This window comes from Pan troglodytes, chromosome 12 (assembly GCF_028858775.2).
Source record: "Pan troglodytes isolate AG18354 chromosome 12, NHGRI_mPanTro3-v2.0_pri, whole genome shotgun sequence".
In the NCBI taxonomy this organism is placed as follows: Eukaryota; Metazoa; Chordata; class Mammalia; order Primates; family Hominidae; genus Pan; species Pan troglodytes.
The window spans coordinates 83528120-83543040 of record NC_072410.2 but is presented as its reverse complement, the minus strand read 5'-3'; the positions used below and the strand labels follow the sequence as shown (position 1 = coordinate 83543040).

The 14921-nt window shown below is 40.3% G+C and overlaps 2 protein-coding genes across 14 annotated transcripts in view; both read right to left on the bottom strand.

Annotated features, from left to right (window-relative positions):
- Positions 1 to 9239, bottom strand: part of CDKL4 (cyclin dependent kinase like 4) — a 67171-nt gene extending 57932 nt beyond the window's left edge. The window contains exon 1 of the mRNA XM_003949790.4: positions 8786 to 9239. The gene's annotated coding sequence lies outside the window, so the exon portion shown is untranslated. The remainder of the gene's footprint in view (positions 1 to 8785) is intronic.
- A 3375-nt stretch (positions 9240 to 12614) lies between these two features.
- MAP4K3 (mitogen-activated protein kinase kinase kinase kinase 3) overlaps positions 12615 to 14921 on the bottom strand; it is a 187367-nt gene continuing 185060 nt past the window's right edge. For all 13 annotated transcript variants that reach the window (XR_010149572.1, XR_010149573.1, XR_010149574.1 and 10 more), the window contains one exon: positions 12615 to 14040. Coding sequence is in view for 10 of the 13 variants with exons in the window: in XM_016948388.3 (XP_016803877.1) it covers positions 13838 to 14040 (203 nt within the window). In the remaining 3 variants the exon portion in view is untranslated. The remainder of the gene's footprint in view (positions 14041 to 14921) is intronic.

Sequence of the window (14921 nt, the reverse complement as noted above, 5' to 3'; positions counted from 1 at the left end):
TCAACAAAAGTGAAGCTCTAGCTAGAGTAGGCAAGAAAAAAGAAAGAAAGAAAAGTTATCAAAATTAGGACCATACAACAGAAATTAAAAAAAATGAAAAGACAATATTCCAAACAAGTTTACGCAACAAAATTAGTCAAGTTGGTTGGACAAGTGCCTAGAAAGATACAAAATACCAAAATGGACTCCAGAAGAAATAGAAATCTGATTACAACCATAACAAGTAAATAAATTCAATCAGTAATTAAAAATCTGCCCACAAGGAAAGGCCCAGGATCAGATAGCATCACAGGTAAATACTACCAAACATTACCTAAGAAAAATTAGTATCAATCCTTTGCAAACTATTTGAAAAAATAGAAGAGGAGGGAACATGTCTCAACTCATTCTATGTGGCCAATATCACCCTGATAGAAGTCAAAGTCAGACAAAGAAATCCGAGGAAAGTCAGACAAAGAAATCACAAGAACACAGATTATTCTCATGAATGTAGACACAAGAATCCTTAACAAAATAATTAGCAAACCAAATCCAGAAACATAAAATAGATTATATACGGTGACTCTGTGGGACTTATCTCAGGAATGCAAAGTGGATTTAATACTGAAAATCAATAATGTAAAATACCATATTAATAGAATAAAAGAAAAACATCACATGATCACCTTAGTACACACGAAAAAGGAATCTGACAAAACCCAACACTCATTCATGATGAATACAAGGGGACTTCCTCAAGGGCATCTGTGAAAAATCTACAGTTAACATCATGCTTAATGATGAAAGACTGAATGTGTTACCCCTAAGACTGGAAAAAAGATGTTTGCTTTCACTATTTTTATTTATCATTGTATTGAAAGTTCTTGTCAGTGCAATAAGGCAAGAAAAAGAAATTAAAGGCATATACATTGAAAACGAAAAGTAAGGTCAGGCACAGTGGCTCACACCTCTAATCCCAATAGTTTGGGAGGCCAAGGTGGGAGGATTGCTTGAGGCCAAATTTTTGAGAGCAGCCTGAGTAACACAGCAAGAACCCCGTCTCTATAAAATAAATGGTTATTAAATGAAGTGCTCAATATATATGAATAATTTTTTAAAAAAGAAAATAAAAAGTAAAACTGTCATTATTCAGAAATGACACGATACTATCTACAGAAAATCCTAATGAATCTATAAAAAGTCTACTAGAAATAATCACCAAGTTTGCAGTGAAGTAGGATACAAGATCAATATGCAAAATAAATCATCTTTTTATATAATGGCAACAAACAATTTGAAAATAAAGTTAAGAAAACAATTCCATCCAAATTAATGTAAAAATGAATAAAATACTCAGGAATACATTTAACAACTGAAGTGCAAGACCTGCATACTGAAAATTGTAAAACACCATTGAAAGAAATTAAAGATCTAAATAAAAGGAGAAAAATGCCATGTTCATGGATTTGAAAACCCAGCAAGATATCAGTTTTTCATAAATTCATCTATAAACTAATTCCTGGCCAGGAGTGGTGGCACATGCCTGTAATCCCAGCTCTTTGGAAGGCTGAGGCAGAAGGATTACTTGAGCCGAAAAGTTTGAGACAAGCCCGGTCAACATAGTGAGACCCTATCTCTAAAAAAATAAAAAATACTTAGCCAGGGTCTAGTGGCCCTCGCCTGTGGTCTCAGCTGCTTGGGATGTTGAGGCGGGAGGATCACCTGAGCCCAGGAGTTTGAGGCTACATTGAGTTATGATTATGCCACTGCACTCTAGCCTAGGCAATGCAGCAAGACCCTGTCTCTAAAAAGCCAAAATAAACAAAATTAAACAAAATTAATTCCTTATACAAATTCCAACAGGCTTTTTTTGGACAGAAATTGAAACTAAGATTTATACGGAAATGCATACGACCCAGAATAGCCAAATCAACTTTGAAAAAGAACAAATTTAGAATATTTATATTAAAAATTTATCTTAAATTTGACTTAAAATTTTACTATAAAGTTATGGTAAATCAAGACTGTGGTACCAGTGTAAAGACATATATCAATGAAACATAATAATGAGTCAAGAAATAAACCCTTCTATTTATGGTCAATTGACTTTTAAAATTTTATTTTATTTTTATTTTATTGTTTAAGATAGAGTCTCACTCTGTCACCCAGGCTGGAGTGCAGTGGTGTAATCTTGGCTCACTGCAACCTCCGTCTCCTGGGTTCAAGTGATTCTCCTGCCTCAGTCTCCCAAGTAGCTGGGATTACAGGCATGTGCCACCATGCCCAGCTAATTTTTGTATTTTCAGTAAAGATGGGGTTTCACCATGTTGGCCAGGCTGATCTTGAACTCCTGACCTCAAGTGATCTGCCTGCTGTGGCCTCCAAAAGTGTTGGGATTACAAGAGTGAGCCACTGCGCCTGGCCCAACTGACTTTTGACAAAGGTGCTGCAGCAATTCGACAAGGAAAGAATAGTCTTTTCAACAAATGATACTAGGACCATTGGATATCCATATGCAAAACAAACAACAAACACACACAGTAGACAGACACCTCACGCAATATAGAAAAATTAACTCAAAATGGACAAAGACCAAAATGTACGAGTTAAAACTGTATAACTTCTAGGAAAAAAAAAGGAGAAAAATCTTTGTGACTTTCAGTTATGCAGATTTCTTAGATATGACACCATAAGCATGATTCATAAAAGAAAAAATGGATAAAATGGAATTTATCAACATTAAAATCTTTTGCTCCTCAAAAAATTTCCCCATTAAGAAAATGAAAAGCTAAGCCACAGATTAAAGAAAAATATTAGCAAATCTTATATCTGATAAAATATTTGTATCCAGAATACATAGAGAGCATGCTTACAACTCAATAGGAGGTTAAACAACCCAATTTAAAAATGGACAAGATGTGAATAGACATTTTACCAAAGATACACAAATGTCTACTAAGCACATGAAAGGATGCTGTTAGCCATTAGGGAAGTGTTAATTAAAATTGCAATAAGATAGCATTACATACACATTAGAATGACTAAAATCCAAAGACTGACAATATCAAGTGTTGATAAGATGAAAACTGGAACTCACACAAATCACTGGTGAGGATGTAAAGCAGCACAGCTCCATTGGAAAACAGTTTGGCAATGTCTTAAAAGTTAAACATAGGGCCAGGCATGGTGGCTCACGCCTGTAATCCCAACACTTTGGGAGGCTGAGGCAGGTGGATCACTTGAGCTCAGGAGTTCAAGACCAGCCTGGCCAACATGGTGAAACGCTGTCTCTACTAAAAATACAAAAAGTAGCCAGGCATGGTGGCGCACACTTGTAATCCCAGCTACTTGGGAGGCTGAGGCAGGAGAATCGCTTGAACCTGGGAGGCGGAGGTTGCAGTGAGCTGAGATTGTGCCACTGCACTCCAGCCTGGGTGACAGAGTGAGACTCTGTCTCAAAAAAAAAGTTAAACACAAATTTAACTTAAAAATTAACCGCCAGGCGTGGTGGCTCACGCCTGTAATCCCAGCACTTTGGGAGGCCGAGACAGGCAAATCACCTGAGGTCAGGAGTTCGAGACCAGCCTGGCCAACATGGTGACACCCCGTCTCTACTTAAAATAAAATAAAATAAATCAGCTGGGTGTGGTGGTATGCACCTGTAATCCCAGGTACTCGGGAGGCAGGAGAATTGCTTGAACCCAGGAGGCAGAGGTTGCAGTGAGCCGAGATTGTGCCATTGCACTCCAGACTAGGGGACAAGAGCGAGACTTCGTCTCAAAAAAAAAAAAAAAATTAACCATAAACAGCAATTTCACTCCTCAGTATCTATCCAGGAAAAATTTTAAAATAGATCTAACAATGACATGTAAGCAAATGTTCACAGCACCATTATTCAGAAGAGGTCCCTATACGGAAAACAATCCAAATGTTCATCAACTGATGAATGTGTAAACAAAATGTGGATTATCCATGCAACGAAATACTATTCAGCAACAAAAAGGAATGAACTTGCTATAATGTAGATGAACATTAAAAAAAACAAAAAGAAAAGAAAAAAGAACCACATGCCCCAAAACATAATGCTAAGTGAAAGAAGACAGACACAAAATCCTACATATTTTATAATTCCATTACAGGAAATTTCTAGAAAAGACAAATGTGCAAGTGAGAAGGTCACATCTCCTCTGTGGTATTCTTGGCAAAAATGCAAAATCTAAATCTAATTATGAGTTAACAATAGACATGGCCAAACTGAAGGGCATTCTACGAATAACCGGCCTGTACTCTTAATAAAGAATGTCAACGTCATGAAAGAAAAGATCAAAGCACTGTTCCAGATTGAAGACTAGAGAGATGGAAAAACAAAATGCGACGTGTGATCCTGAACTGGATCCTGGACTGGTGAACAACATGACCATAAAGGATACTTCTAAGATAATTGGCAAAATCTAAATTTCGACTGTGGATTTGATATCAGTTTCCTGATTTTGGTAATTTGTACTGTGATTATATAAGAAAATGTCCTAGTTCTTGGGAATACACTGAAGTATTTACGGGTGAAGGGATCTGATGTCTGCAACTTACTCTCAAATGGTACAGAAAAATTAATATGCATGTGTTATATACACACTGAAAAAGAAAATGATAAACAACATAAAAATTGAGCAAAACGTAAACAGTGAGTCCAGATATATGAGTTTATTATACTCTTATTGCCAGCTTGAAATTATTATATCAAAGTAGTTATTTTAAAGTGTGTTATCTCACTTTTCTTCTTTATATTTACTTTTATTACACCAAAGACATCTTTCTCAAACATCAACAGGATGAGATATCATCCTTTCTCGGAAATGTCTTATGGCCTCAAATGCCACAGAATAAAGTTCAAACTGTAGTATGATATTTACAGTTCTGTATGCCGTGGCCCCAATTTACCTTTCCAGCATCACTTCTCAGATTCTTCCCCAAACACTTTCAGGTCTCTAAGTCTCCCTTCATACCCCTGCCTGGAATGTCTGATCCTTAAATCTTCATCTTTTTCAAGTTCAAGTCAAATGTCTTTCTGCTTAGCTTCTCCCAGTCCCCAAAGGCAGGTTCTTTCTCTGCTCGCATGCTATGTTAACGACTTCCTTTCACCCTTTCAAAAACATTATCACATTGCCTTCTATTGTTAGCCTATTGTCTGGCACATAGTGGACCTCCGCTGTGGCCCTACCGTAATGTTATTTTCTAACCTTTCTATTAAATATGTAAAATGACTTACTTTTTAAAGCAAAGGCAATAAGTACATTTTGATTATTAATACAGTACTTGGACAAGAAATCAAGGTTAAATGGTGATATAGCTATTGGCAGAAAGTAGATTCAGTTGGTTGAAAATAGTTTTCTTTTTCTTTTTCCTTTTTTTTTTTTTTTTTTTTTTTAAACTGAGACAGGGTCTCGCTCTGTCACTCAGGCTGGAGTGCAGTGGCATGATCAGGGCTCACTGCAGCCTGTACCTGCTGGGCTTGAGCAATTCTCCTGCCTCAGCCTCTTGAGTAGCTGAGACTACAGGCATGTGCCACCATGCCTAGCTAATGTTTGTATTTTTTGTAGAGGTGGGGTCTCATTATGTTGCCTAGGCTGATCCTGAATTCCTGGGATCAAGTGATTCTCCCATTTTGGCCTCCCAAAGTGCAGCAGCTACTGGCATGAGCCACCCATGCCTGGCGAAATTATTTTTCATAGTCATCTTTGACCTTCAAACTGAAGCTTTATATTTTTTGGCTACAGGGCTTCCTGACTTCAGAATTTACCAAATATTTGACTCTCAAGTTAAAGTTCTGTGTACAAAGGCAGATAGGTATAGAACTGAGCCCACTTATGATTATCAAAAGAGGTAGATAGATACTTGAGTGGCTCACTAAATTCTTTGAAAATTTCTATTTAATTTCCTTAGTCTCAAGGATTTGCAAAATGATGTACATAGAAACAGAATAGACTTGGAGGTAGGTTATTTTCCATGATTGTATCACAAATCAAGTCCTGAGGACTCAAGCCAGCCTAAGGAATACACTGAAAGAAGGAAAACAAAAATCAAGAAAGGGAGAGGTAGAAAAAAAGAAGAGTGAAAAAACACATTTTCTAATCTAGGAGCTTTAGGAAACTCATGTAAACAGTGGCATTAGGAATGATGGGGATGGCCAGGCGTGGTGGCTCACACTTGTAATCCCAGCACTTTGGGAGGTTGAGGCGGGTGGAGCACTTGAAGCCAGGAGTTCGAGACCAGCCTGGCCAATGTGGTGAAAGCCCATTTCTTCTAAAAATACAAAAAAAGTTGCTGGGCGTGGTGTCCTGCCTCTGTAGTCCCAGCTACTTGTGGGGCTGAGGCAAGAGGATCGCTGAACCTGGGAGGTCAAGGTTGCTGAACCTGGGAGGTCAGCGAGCCAAGGTGGCGCCACCGCCAAGCCTGGGGAACAAAGTGAGACCCTGTCTCAAAAAAAAAAAAAAAAAAAAAAAGGAATGACGAGGAAAAAGAGATTTTGAAGACCAGGCCAGATCAGTTAGGGAATCCACAGGCTGGTAAAGTCACAACCTCCTATGTTGTTATTGTTTTCAACCAAACCAAACATGAATTTATATTTAATAAAACTAATTAGTCAAATGGGCCATTAAATCATTGTTTTATCAACATAACACTGAATTATTGAATTTCAAAAGTACACACACCTGTTTATAAACCTGTCCAGTTGACAATACAATCAGACTAATTAAAAGCATCCCCGAAAACCAGAATACCACATAATTATACATAATCCGATAAAGTAATTATGTTTAAATATATCACATTTCGTGTGTGCACATAACAGATCTGCAAGTCAAGCACAAATCCACTTTATTTCCAGGCCTCTGGTCTTCAGCCTTCTTCATTTAATGACAGTTCTCTTTCTCGGCCATAGGTAGGCCTCCGCCTCGCGCGCTCCTCGGCCCCCGCCGCCGCCCACTCCCCGGGCAGCACCATTTCCGCCCCGAGGGACCCTCACCGGGTCAGTGCTGCCACCTCTAATCCGCCCCTTCCCTTCCAGGGGCCACCGAAGCGGAAGGCGGTCCCGCTTTTCTTTCGGGGAACTTTTCTTGGTTCCTGCAACTGGGATCCGCAGTCTAGACCTCGCGGCTCACCCCATCAACCCCGCACGCTGCCCCCAGTTCCCCCGCCGCCGGCAGAATCCGCACTTACTGCACCGACAGGGCGACGGTGACGCAGCTTCAAGCAGCGCCGAACAGCCCCAGCCCCAGCTCCCGCGCGTGTCGCTCGGAGGAGGCGGCCGTGTACCCAGCGACTTCGGAGCCAGCGGAACCGCCGCAGCGTCTCCCGGGCAACCGGAACGCTAGGGCGCGCGGGGCACTGCGGCTTCCGGAGCGGGTTCCCCTGGCCCTGGCAGCCCCAGCCCTGATCCTTCTGAGAGGTGACAGCGTGCTGGCAGTCCTCACAGCCCTCGCTCGGTCTCGACGCCTCCTCTGCCTGGGCTCCCACTTTGGCGGCACTTGAGGAGCCCTTCAGCCCACCGCTGCACTGTGGGAGCCCCTTTCTGGGCTGGCCAAGGCCGGAGCCCACTCCCTCAGCTTGCAGGGAGGTGTGGAGGGAGAGGCGCGAGCGGGAACCGGGGCTGCGCACGGCGCTTGCGGGCCAGCTGGAGTTCCGGGTGGGCGTGGGCTTGGCGGGCCCCGCACTCTGAGCAGCCCGCCGGCTCTGCCGACCCCGGGCAATGAGGGACTTAGCACCCGGGCCAGCGGCTGCAGAAGGTGTAATGGGTCCCCCAACAGTGCCAGCCCACCGGCGCTGCGCTCGATTTCTCACTGAGCCTTAGCTGCCTTCCTGCGGGGCAGGGCTTGGGACCTGCAGCCCGCCATACCTGAGCCTCCCGCCCCCTCCATGGGTTCCTGTGCGGCCGGAACCTTCCCGACGAGTGCCACCCCCTGCTCCACGGCGCCCAGTCCCATCGACCACCCAAGGGCTGAGGAGTGCGAGCGAACGGCGCGGGACTGGCAGGCAGCTCCACCTGCAGCCCCTGTGCGGGATCCACTTGGTGAAGCCAGCTGGGCTCCTGAGTCTGGTGGGGACGTGGAGAACATTTATGTCTAGCTCAGGGATTGTAAATATACCAGTCGGCACTCTGTATCTAACTCAAGGTTTGTAAACACACCAATCAGCACCCTGTGTCTAGCCCAGGGTTTGTGAATGCACCAATCGACACTCTGTATCTAGCTGCTCTGGTGGGGCCTTGGAGAACCTTTGTGTCGCTACTCTGTATCTAACTGATCTGATGGGGACGTGGAGAACCTTTATGTCTAGCTCAGGGATTGTAAACACACCAGTCAGCACCCTGTCAAGACAGACCACTGGGTTCTACCAATCAGCAGGACGTGGGTGGGACCAGATAAGAGAATAAAAGCCGGCTGCCCGAGCCAGCAGTGGCAACATACTCGGGTTCCTTTCCACACTGTGGAAGCTTTGTTCTTTCGCTGTTTGCAACAAATCTTGCTACTGCTCACTCTTTGGGTCCACGCTGCTTTTATGAGTTGTAACACTCACCGCGAAGATCTGCAGCTTCACTCTTGAAGCCAGCGACACCACGAGTTTACCGGGAGGAAGGAACAACTCCAGACGCGCTGCCTTAAGAGCTGTAACACTCACCGCAAGGTCTGCAGCTTCACTCCTGAGCCAGCGAGACCACGAACCCACCAGAAGGAAGAAACCCCGAACACATCTGAACATCAGAAGGAACAAACTCCAGACGCGCCACCTTAAGAGCTGTAACACTCACCGCGAGGGTCCGCGGCTTCATTCTTGAAGTCAGTGAGAGCAAGAACCCACCAATTCCGGACACACTTCCTCTTGGTGGGTATAACCTCGGGGCCGAGCCTGTAGCATCAGGCTGTGAACGGAGCAAAAGTTGAATGAGAGCGCTCAGGAAACATTTCAACCACTTTCCCCTTAATACTGTGATTACACCATGTCCCCTTCTTTCCCAAGGCATCGAGAGCACTGAAAAACAGCACACGTAACTGTTGAATATTGATTAGTTCGTTTCCCTGCCTGGGCAGAGACCTTCAGTTTGCAAGATTCTCTGTCATTAGTCATTACTTTTCGGTCTTGTTTAATTATCCAAATACCTTTTCAGCAGACTTCTGTAGGTTTTTGCGTGAAAAGCAGCTATGGATCAGAGGCCATTTTCCTAATTCACCTAGCATTGTACTAGTACCTGGGGCCTAAGAATCAGACACAGGTTTCACACCCATTAGGGAAGAAAGTCAATGAAACAAATAACGTAATGAATGCTCTGTGGAGATAATGTATTACTTGGGAAAGAGAATTTTGGCTAGAGCTTACCCATTTTATTCCCAGGACTAACTTAGAAATGCTATATGTTAATAAGCACACACGTACTTTGTTTCAGCATTAGCAAAATGCTCCCCGTGATCATGGCCAGGTTTAGCATCTCCATACTTCCCTAAACAGGTGACTCTCTTCTCCTTTTCTCATCCATCTCATTTCTTTTCCACTTCTTTCATTTGCTTAGATACATGCTCAAATCTCCCATCTTTAACAAACAAAATCAAAACAAAAACCTTTATCTCCTTCCTCTTTTGAGACCAAATACACTTCCACTAAAGTCAAATACTCATAAAATTCACATCTATCCAATTCCTATATAATTTCCACCATCTATCATGCTATAGAAAAATTTCTCATTAAGTATACAAGTATCACCGTATGTACAAATCCATCAACCCATTTATATCTTCATGATACTTGCTCTCCAGTTTCTGAAACTGTTGATTCCTAGCTGCTTCTCTCATAAGGAGGCTCTTCACAACCAGGCCCATCTTTTTATGCAGCTTCCTGCCCTATTACTCTGCTTCAGGCACCCGAAACTCTGGTTCATTCAATTCAATGTCACTATTTCTTGAACATGCAGTATTTGCATATGCCTTGGTCTAGGCTACAGGTTCCTACCTTGCTTTCTTACTGCATATGATAAATTTCTCTTCAGCTATCAACAACCTGGTTTACAAATCTTACTACACAAAGCAGAATTAGGCACAACCTCTTGTACCTTTTTTTTTTTTTTTTTTTTGGAAACAGAGGCTCACTCTGCTGCCTAGGCTAAAGTGCAGTGTCACAATCATAGCTCACTGCAGCCTCAAACTCTTGGGCTCCAGTGATTCTCTTGCCTCAGCCTCCCTCCCCAGTAGCTGGGACTATAGGCATGTGCCATTATACTTGGCTAATTTCATTTTTTGTAGAGAAGGAGAATTGCTATGTAACTCAGGCTGATCTTGAACTCCTAGGCTCAAGTGATTCTCCCACCTCAGCCTCCCAGTGTTGGGATTAGAGATTTGAGCCATCACACTGGGCCTGTACCTTGTTTTAATACTACTTACTTCCGTTTGCCTTTATTCATCCAAGTGTGCTCCTTGGATGAATACTGGTTGGGAATTAAACCTTTTCCATCTCTTCTCCAGTGCTAGTAAAGTGCCTTGGCTACAGTGTAAATAATCACTATATGTTGTGTAAGTAATTGTCTCACAAAAGTTAAAAAAGTCTTTGTTATGACTTTTGACTACTTATTTAATATACTTTGACTGTAAATTTTATGTAAATCCTTTTATCTTTATACCAAATTTGGATAAGAAAAATGCCTTTCGGTAAAGCAAAAAATTAATACAGAAGTTAGTATCTCTTGTGCAGAAACAGTGAAAATAAAAATTTGAAATCCAACACCTGGAGAAAAAAAATCTAATTTTAGAGGAAAGAATGAGAGAGTCTGTTTTAGTGGGCAGTGGATATACTGCATGTATTTTATGTAATAGTCTTGCACAGTGGTTAAGAGAATACACTTTGAATCAAGTGCCGAGGTTCAAATTTTGCTGTATTATTTACCAGCTATAGTCCTGGGCAAGCTGCTAAAACTTTCTGTGCCTGTTTCTTCATCTGTAAAACAGAGTTAATAATACCTCACAGGGGTGTTCTGGGGCTTAAGTGGGACTATATAAAGCATGCAGATGAGTACCTGGCACACATATACGTCAACTGGGAATGTATTATATGCTCTCTTAGTGTTTACCCATTATTTTGTATAGCACATACTTTCACCTCTCCGCCAGTAATGGTGAAAACTAATAGCATCTGTCCTTTGTTTCCTGGTCTCTACTGAAATCAGAGTCACATGTGCAAGCTGAATGATGCCATTAGGCCCATAACCGGTTGATCTCATTCTCCTCAAAACCAGTGTCTATGCAATTAGCTAATAAGAAGATCGCTTTAACTTCAATAAAGATGAAATAGATTGTTTCCAACATTTAAGTGAGTGGCTGTCTTCCTTTTGTGTACATAAAGATCCATAATCAAAAATTCCTGGGTGGAATCTAGAAATTTGCACTTTTAAGTAGTACCAAAGATGATTCTGAGGCACACTTGGACACACTCAGAAGCACTGATTTAAATTTAGTGCCCACCAGTGGTTTTCATGTTGCGATGCACATCAGAATCATTTGTACAACTTTATAAAAATATAGGTTACTGAGCCTCAGCCCTCAAGATTATGACTCCAGATATATCTTAGAAAGCTCCTGAGTAATACACAATCAGTTGTGTATTTTATTTTTTGAAAATGTTTCTAAGTGTTTAACAGCTAAATGTGATGACTAACGTTTTTTGAGATATGACCCTTTATATAACTTATAAGTCTTAAAAACTGAAAAAAAAGTGGTTCAGAAAAAGGATAAACAACCTGTCAGTAAGAGCCAAGAACAGAATCTTGATCACTTAAAAATCTTCACTTAAAAATCTTTTCCAACAGTCTCTGTTTTGCAGCAAATTGATAATGTTATACTGACAAAGATGTGTGAAAAAACAGTCATTAGTCACTAATGATAGGATTATTCCCAATGTGGGAAAAGTGATAAATGAACTCAGTTGTTATGGTTATTAGCATCTGTACCATTTTAGATGTGGAAACCGTTAAATTATTCAAGGCCATTGTGACACGTAGTGGCATAAGCAATATGGAAATGGTGCCTCTTGATCCCCAATCCAGTTCTTCCCTCTTAATCTTCCCCTTCCTTACCTCCAGAACTGCATTTCCCAATGCTTCCTTACTTTCTCTAACCCAGGCACTAGCACATTTTTTCTGTAAAGGGTCAGCAAAGTAAGAATTTTAGGCTTTTCAGACCATATAGTGTTTCAGAAGCCACTCAACTCAAATATTGTAGCACAAAAGCAGCATAGACAGCATGTAAGTGAATACGTGGTGGTGTGCTCCATTAAAACTTTATTTACAAAAACAGGCAGTAGGCTGGATTGGTCTGAGGACTGTAGTTTGTGGACCCCTGCCTCTAACCAGAAAACTATGAATGTTTGACTTTTCTTATCAGGAAGTCGAAGTTTCTGCAAAAGATGCCCTTTTCTCCTGTGTGGAAATATTAATGCTTCATGAAACTGAAATCACATATCAAATAAAAATCATGATTTGAGGGACCAAAATTCAATACTTAAGAATTTAACTACAAAACAAATAAAGCTTTCCCCTCTTAATATATTTTAGTGTTACTATATACAGATTAAACCAGATGACAAGCTACTATACAACAGCATGTTAAAAAACATGTTTATTTTACAATATGTACAATCAGGAACATATTTTAAAACCATTATCATTACAATAAATGAAGATCATAAATCACAATTTAGTTTGTTCTTAGTGTATATACTCACATTAAAATATAAAGAACATATACCAAAAAGAGCCAAAAGTGTGCATTTTGCTAAAACCTGGTATATACATATTCCATTGGAAAAAAGCAATCAAAAATGACTTAAACCAAAACTAAGTTCCTGTGATGTGTAGTAACCATTATATTGTTTGTATGAGGTAGTAACTAAATTATTTTGGCCATGTATTAATACTCTAAGTCAAAAGAAATATGAAAAGGATCATAAAATAAGGCCAACAGAAGTAAAAATTCCAAGAGAAATTTGAACCACTTCACTCTATGGAATGTTACAGTTCTTCAGTGTGATCATATGAAATGTTTAGTGAGGACTCTTTAATAATGCTAATTAATTCTTTGTGCATACTGTAATTCAGACCACAATTGCAGTATTCTATCATGGTACCGCTATTCTGTGATTCAAAAATGTTCAAAGGTATTGTTTTTAAGCAAAGACAAGCAATCTTACAGGATTCTGCTTAAATATAAAAAGACCAGTTACTACAACATGTGGTTAATTATAATTGGTTTGCTTCACATAGAAAACAATCCAAATACATTTGTGGAGCCAAATGCTTATAGACAATGTCACAGCTTACTTTTGTGACTTAATACATCACATATCAATACTTTGTGCAAATATAAACACCAGTGTACTTGCATTAAAATTAAAAAGATTATAAAATGATTACAGCCTCCATTACAATTTTAAAAGTTACAAGATTTATATTCATATTACTAAATTACATATAATAAAAATACAAGTGTTAAATGTATTGTTTCATTGCCAGCATCCCATTTTGTAATATAGCCACACCCAAGAATATACTAAAGAATTCTTAAAATATTAACCCCAATTGCATTTTCATCAACATTTACATCTGTACAGATAAGACACTTACTTGTACATCTCATCAAAGTACATTATCTACATAAATTCTTAGTGTATGTCTTCAGCAATATGAAGTTTCACAGAAAAAATACTGCCTATATGTACAAAGATTACATAACAATGAATTAAGCACTTGTGTGGTTCAATATGCTAAATATATCCATACCACTTAAAACAAAATTTTCCCCATCTTATCTCATGCCACAATAAATTACAAAGTAACTGAAGACAGGTTACTGCAGCTTTTGTACAGCTTCAAGCATCCATTAATGTTGCAGTGGTAGTGTTCTTTCTTTCTAGAGTTAACTGTCAAAGCACAACAATTCTCAGTAACTGTTTTCATGACCCGCCAGGATGTACAAATTGCTATTTGCTGTGGGGTTATCAGTTGGCCTACTTTCCAAAACCACGACCCTGAAAGTAATAAACAAAAAACATATAACAAAACAAAGTTATTCTTGAAAATTAATGTTAGCTCCCAAATTTTCCATTGCTTCTCCAATATGTGCCTCTATAAATGCTGCTCATTTGATTGTGGGCAGAAATCATTTGCTATCACTGTGATTACAGGGCCAGTTCTAGCTCTGGGAAGTAATTTTGCTGTCCACTACCTCCCACCTCTAGGCCAGTGTTCTTCTAAGAGTCAGAAGTGGGGAGAAACCTATATTGGAAATTATTTGGGGGAACTTAATTCTTATTACAAGTTCTAAAAACGATTTGCAGTTCAAGAATCAGAAGCTAAATTGCCAGGGTCTGACCCAGAGACCCAGGCTGCACAATGGATGAATAGCGTACTCAGACACTGGTATTCAGTGAAAGACTGGCTAGGGGGCCAGGGTGCTCACAGAAAGAGTTGTAGTGGCCATGTGCCCTGACTAGCTGTCCCTGCAGGCATTTATTCAGCACAGATTTAATGACAAAGGCTTTGAGTCAACCTACTTGTGGGTAATTTATCTGGTTGCCCTCCCCAGGAAAGAGCAGTCCTGCCCACATGATCAAAGGTTGGTTTTAGGACAACATGAGTAAACAAGCTATTTAGATAAACTCCTCTACATTCCTGTGTATCTATGCCCTAAGCTTTTAAGAGAATTCAGCTGCCTTCAGCCAAATCTTTTACTGAAGCTATGCAAACCTTCTGGCCTTCCAAGAAGGTTTGTGTCTATTTCCTGTAACTTTATAATTTCTCCCACCACCCTGACCAATCTCTTACAGTCAATCAGAACAGGTCTCCAAAATCCTATCGGCATTAACAACAAAAAGTTCTGTTCATTAACACATGGTATTTCCTCTTTCTT